Source organism: Poecilia latipinna, unplaced genomic scaffold, assembly GCF_001443285.1.
Source record: "Poecilia latipinna isolate Pla-1442-1.1 unplaced genomic scaffold, P_latipinna-1.0 Scaffold1285, whole genome shotgun sequence".
NCBI classification, from domain to species: Eukaryota; Metazoa; Chordata; class Actinopteri; order Cyprinodontiformes; family Poeciliidae; genus Poecilia; species Poecilia latipinna.
In genome coordinates, this window is record NW_015113901.1 from 61,314 (window position 1) to 67,685 (window position 6,372).

At 38.9% G+C, this 6,372-nt stretch overlaps 1 protein-coding gene across 1 annotated transcript in view; it reads left to right on the forward strand.

Moving 5' to 3' along the window:
* Positions 1-2,863: 2,863 nt before the first annotated feature.
* nr2e1 (nuclear receptor subfamily 2, group E, member 1) overlaps positions 2,864-6,372 on the forward strand; it is a 15,962-nt gene continuing 12,453 nt past the window's right edge. The window contains exons 1-2 of the mRNA XM_015054906.1: positions 2,864-3,529; positions 5,834-5,979. Of these exons, the coding sequence (XP_014910392.1) occupies positions 3,469-3,529; positions 5,834-5,979 (207 nt within the window). The 5' untranslated portion in view covers positions 2,864-3,468. The remainder of the gene's footprint in view (positions 3,530-5,833; positions 5,980-6,372) is intronic.

Here is a 6,372-nt window from a genome sequence, read left to right on the forward strand (position 1 = left end):
GACACAAAGTCAAAACTACCAAGATTTCGAAGCCATGATCAAACAGCTGATCTCAATGCAGATTGTTGATATGTAATAGCAATAATAAGACTTTTCATTCTTGCCTGAATTCAGCTCTACATAGTTATTATATTGTTTTTGTTTCACTAGCGTTGATGTACAAACCTGATGTAGATTTATGTTGACAAAATGTTTAAGTTAGCAGAAAGAGGAAGGAGAAATTGTGATGATAGAATGAGGAGAAGAGTCCGGGGGGGGGGGGGCGGAATCAGTTGTTTTTTTAGAGAAACTACACTAAAATTATTTTTCTCTTAAATGCATTCAAAGAGATCAGTTGTCCCAATGTAATATTGCAACAATTTTGCAATATTACATTTTAAAGTATGCGCACTAAATAAGAGAAAACAAAAAAAGCAAAAACTGATTTGTTATGTTTCATATTTTCTCATCCATATTAAACAGATGACTTTTATGTTTTTAAAGCTTTTTTTTTCTTTCTTTTTTTTGTCTCACGGTTCAAACTCGTTCACCTAATGAGCACACACACGTGTGGTCTCTCTGCTTTGCTCCGCGCTGACTTCTGCTGGACTCTTACTCGTTGTTAAAGTCCATCCTATAGTATGTCAAGTATCTACCCGCATACTGATGCAGAGCTCCAGAGAGAAAACAGATACACAATCCAGTCGGGCCTTTTGTTCGTGCCGTTTTCATTGACTGCTTGAGGAGAAGGGAGTCACTAATACAAGGAGAGTGAAAGAGGGAAGCCCCGGCAACCATGATGTTGGTTATATTTGTGTAAAGGCTATCAGTGAATGACGAGGATTAGGACGAGTTAAGGAGATTATGTCACACATTCAGCGTTCACACACCCCCGACAGCCACCCACCCACCCACACACACACACACACACACACAAACACACACGCACACACGCGCACGTACTCCCACCCATATCTGATAGCCACACATTTAGAAATGCCTCTAAAACCTGATTATTAAAAAATAAGACGCTTGTTTCATATATAATTCTATGATCAATTAAATAGATTCCTCTTATAATACATTTGATTTATTTCCTACTTTTGTATAAAAAAAAAGTAATGTGTGGCTTTTAAATGTCGCGTTTCAGACGTAAGGCTCTCCATGAGTCCCTTCAGGCGAATCAAAGGAATATCAGGGTGATTCCATGTCGGCCTTGTTAGGCTCCAGCACTACAGCCGTTCAGCTGAAAGGCAGGTTGCAGGACGCAACAATGGCTAATTGCAATTAACTACGCTTCTCCGCCTCACCCCTGTCCGCTTAAATCGACACTTTGTGCATCCATATGGCCCTTGGTGCACCGTGGGAATGGACACAATTAAAAAAAAAAGGAATATGGATTTCCAGAGTTACCCGGCGAAAGCGCAGCAAGCTGTCAAGGTCGAGGCCCTCCGTGCAGGCCTGCGGGCTGGCCCCCGAACTTTGTCCGGAAGGCCCCGGGGCGCAGGCAGGATTTCAGGGGTCCGAACCGCATCAGGGGCCACAGGGCGGGTTCTGAGAGGGGAGGGCTGTAACACTAATCTAAAATTTGCGCATAACTATAGGAATGTAAGTCTATCTGGAAGCACAAAAGGCATTAAAGACTATTTATAATAGCCTACGTTTCAAAAGTAATCCAAGTATTACTGCTGAAACGATGGATGTGGTCACACCTATGCATTTTCTTTAGCCTACAAAAAAGTGCCAAATTGAGAGTAGAAGCTTCAATGATGTCCCGGTTTGAGAAATTTCTGTTGCTCATAATGTTATTCATAATAATACCAATAATTAATTACATGGAAGTATTTCTGCAAAGCATAAGAAAAAAGTATGTTCATCTTAATAACTGATTTCATATTGTTTTAAATAACCTGAATATATAAAACAGGATTCCAACTTGACAAAACACTCCTTTCTCTCTAATTCTATTTTTAACAAGTTGACGTATGACGGGATTATATTTTGAACTGTCGGCCTTTTGAGTTTTAACGTCAGACTAAATCTTTTTTAAATAAGTAAAGAAACAAAATAGTAAAATAAATAAATAAATAAAACAAACTCCCGCTTAAACACGTGCAACAGACTGAAAATCCCAGTAGGCAGTGAAGCTCACAATGGCTTTAAAACGAGCCATGAACGGGAGGAAAGCGGCGCATAAATGGACACCCGCCCTCTCTCTGAGGAATACCCCTCAGAGAGAGAGAGAGAGAGAGAGAGAGAGACAGGGGGGGGCGGAGGGGGGTTAAAAAAGAGGTGTGGATGTATTTTTTTATTTTTTTATTCGATCATTTATTAAGCATTAAGCAACTTTTTTGTTGTTTCCGTGGCTGAGCTCTTTTCTAAACGGTTATATGCTATTATCCGTCAACTGAGGTCACGCTGCGAATCTCTGAACTTCACCAACTATAACGCAAATGAAGCTGTTTATTCAGAAGCATCTCAGCATGAGTTATGGAAAGTACTCGGAAGTGAAGCTCCAAATACTGTCTCTGCACACTTGCAGACGCACTTTGACTCCTACTGCCTATTTTTACCCCAAATGAATAAAAAAATAACTAAATTATATATATATATATATATATATATATATATTTATATATATATATATATATATATCCTCTTGTTATTTCGAAAAGTGTAATTTTTGTATTAATTTAGAACTTCTACAAGAAAAATACTAACATGTCTCATAAAAGTATTTGAAAAAAAAACGTATGCGGCGTCTTTTCAGCCATGGAACTTTGCATCCCTATCCTTTCCACACACACGCATGTAAACAAACACACACACACACACAAACACCCTCACACTCCCGGTGACGTCAGGTTGGAGTTTAGCGTAGAAAGCCAAGTGGATGGAGGAAGTGGAGCTCTCCACCCTCCAGCCTCCCCCTGGCACTTCTCATAAATATTACCGACGCTTATTCGAGGGGAACTCGCAGCACAAAGTCACGTCGTGTCCCGGTGTGTTTAACACATTTTCACCCCTGATTTTAGCCCAAAATTTGCCTTTTTTTTTTTTTTTTTTTTATCCGTTTCTCTAGCGGCTTCAGCGCCCCGTCGGATCCTCCGCAGGCGGTGGTTTCTTTCCTTCGCACACATTCAACTTTACGCGCCGGGTTGGTGCGCACCGACCTGCCGGAGCAGCGCTGCTGCCTGTCACCGATACCCGGTTGCGTCTCTCCTGCATGCCGGAGCTCCAGTCCGGCTGTAATGAAGGCAAAGGGTGCCGAGATAAAACTCGGGCGCTGAGTTTTCATTTGGAGCTCTGAAACGAAGCCTGCGACTCAGACAAGTTGGTAACTGGACTTTTTATCCGCTGAAGAGCAAAACACACCGCTTCTACTTCAACAGTTTTCTTGTTGTACTCCTAAAGTAAAATATTTATTTTTAAAAAAAAGGGGGGTGGGGGACAATTTCCTTGAGAGACTGTAGAAAGACCTGAACATTCATGATGAGCAAACCCGCCGGTTCAACAAGTGGCTGTTTGGATATTCTGAACGTCAAATCAAGTAAGTTTCTCTCATCCATTTCTCGATGTTCCTCAAATATATTCAGTCGTCTAAGGAAGGCCTTTCTCGGACTTGATTTAAAAAAGTAAAATAAAATAAGCAATAAACTTTTTTGCGCGTATAATTTACAGCTTTTAAGCAATAATTTTGTCTTTTTCAGATAGTTATGTGTGATCTATTTTATTTAGATGTGTTGTTTGTCGCACGCAAGGTGTCTTCTTGTGTTTCGTAAAGAAATAGACCAAGATAGAAATAATTAAAAGGAGGGTTATGCACCACACTCGATGACACTTGTTGCCTGTGTCATGTAAGTTCTTCCGACGTAAAAAATTAAATTCAATTAAATTAAAATAAAAACGCAACAAACTAAGGCAACTTTATTTTTGCTACGTATTTAATATTGATCAAAAATCCTCCGACTTAACTTTGCTTTAACTAATTTCTTATATTCTCTAATTTATACATTTAAAATGTCCTAAAACTACTTTAATATTTTGCAGTTACTTAACCTTAAATATTGTGATTGTATTAGAGCGGTATATTTACGGTTCTTTGTCTCTTTTTTTTTCTTTTTTCTTTTTTTTGCGCTCCGGAACTTTTCTAAACATCTCTGCACAAGGCCCCAAAAAAGTGCAAATATTAAACGTCTGATCTTTATAAACACCAAATTAAATATATTTCCTCAACAAATTTTAACAACTTTCTGTCAAATTCACATATAATGGTATTTATTTTTAGTTAGTTGTTTGTAGCTTCAGCACAACAAAATCTGTGACGCTAAGTTGTTGTTTCGGTGTTTCCCTTTTCCCTAAATGTTGTGATTGTATTAGAAACTTAACTTTCTGGAGCTACTCAACATGTTTTTAAATTAGTGTTTAAATGTAATTTGGAATCGCTTCCTCCTCACTACGCCAAATGTCATATTGTCTAGAAATACAGTCTCCTTTTTATTAGCAGCTCTCAGTCATGATGGTGATTACGTTAATAAAATATGCCATATATTTTCAGGCAATTAATGCGCACAATGGACCCGCACTGGACCCCCACGGTGGGAAACTAAACCTTCTTTCCACAACAAAAATTCGTCACCGATTCGTTTAAATCGACAATCAAATTCCGCGGTTTATTATTTGTCGTCGATTTTTAACGACTTTTTTTTAAAGTAGTTTTAAAAAAAGTGAATTTAATTAAATTCAAACATTTAGTCAAGTTTCCCTCCAATGCATGCAAAGAAAAACAATAATATTTTCATTCACATTTTTTCCTCTTGCACATTTTAAGAACCATTTGATAAGTAAGAACCAGATGCTAATTTGCTTCTCTTTTTTTACATATATATATTTTTTTTAAAAGAATCCTTTTCATGTAACATTTAAAATCACATTCCTATATGCTGTAAGGTAAGTTGGTTGTGTCCCATAGACCAATATTCCCCACGGCCTTCTGATTCTGAATAAACAGCCAATTGAAGTCGTATAACTCTCCCCTGAAGTCATTGTCTTTGCTGCCGAGTAGTTATTCCCATGCTACCCTTTTTGACGGGTCACTGGTGAATCAATGAGCAGGTGGCAAAACGTCAGTGTAATTACATAGTCGGCTTTTCCCTCCAGAGCGAGAGGGGGGGAGGGAAGCTCCCTCATATGCATACAAATATAGTTCTTTTTCAACAGATTTGAATACAAAATCTTCACCAAAAAAAAAAATCAAATTTTTTTTTATCTACACTGGGCTCGATTTACATACACTTCATTTGAGTTGGTGAAACGAGTTGGTGCGCATTATTCTCGCAGTGCAGTGTCACTCCCTAATCCTGGGGCCTATAGACCTGCGGGATAAAGCAGCTGTCGAGTCCCATTATGAAGTGGAGTTGGCAGCTTGTCGAGATCCAGGCAGTCAGACGAGGTTCAATGGGGGAAAATCATTAAGTTAACACTTTCCCCTAATGTCTCCATTGTGCGCCCTCGAGCTATTGTCTTAGGGAGCTCAGATATGACGCTTCCCACCGGACTTTATTCCCGAAATATGCTCCAGTGAATTCCCATGGTCATGGTTGGGTGAAGAAAGGGCCGTGCGTCCATGTTTGCCCGAAAAATAAATCTTTCGCTCGACAATTTATCCGTTGCTCCAGAGTCATTTACAAAGTTAATGTCACCGCAGATCGTGCAAGTTTGAATCATATTACTGTACAAACTCAAAAGCGTGGATAAACCACCACGATTTGCCACCATATTTCATTCATTTACTTCGGTCTTGACTGAATCTCGATTTTGAATGCTGTCCAACTGACATTCTGGCATCTCCAAGGTCGGATTCTGGACATCCCATGCAAAGTGTGCGGCGATCGCAGCTCAGGAAAACACTACGGTGTTTACGCATGCGACGGCTGTTCGGGATTCTTCAAGAGGAGCATCCGGAGGAACCGAACCTATGTGTGCAAGTCGGGCTCACAGGTGAGTAGGGGAGGTGAGGGGAAGTTCTCAGAATAGCTTGAGTTGCTAATTTCAAACAGTGTGTGCTATTCAAACTATTTGAATAAGTTGATTGGATTTTTTTTTTCCATGCAAGAAAGAAAAATACGGACTCGCGGCAGCGGTTGTACATATTTTTTCTATTGCAATAAATTGTTATGCAACTTTTTCTCCAAACATGAATACTGATATACATGAATACTGGTTCCTTTTAGAGAAAAAAAACAAGCAAAACGTTTTACCTTTACGCACTGAATGCGCATATTACGTACGGAGCTTTCTGTGTCTCGCTCCCTTTTTTTTTTTTTTTTTTTTTTTTTTTTTTTTTTTTTTGGTTTTTTTTTTTATTTTTTTTTAGTTGCTTTCTTTTTTTTT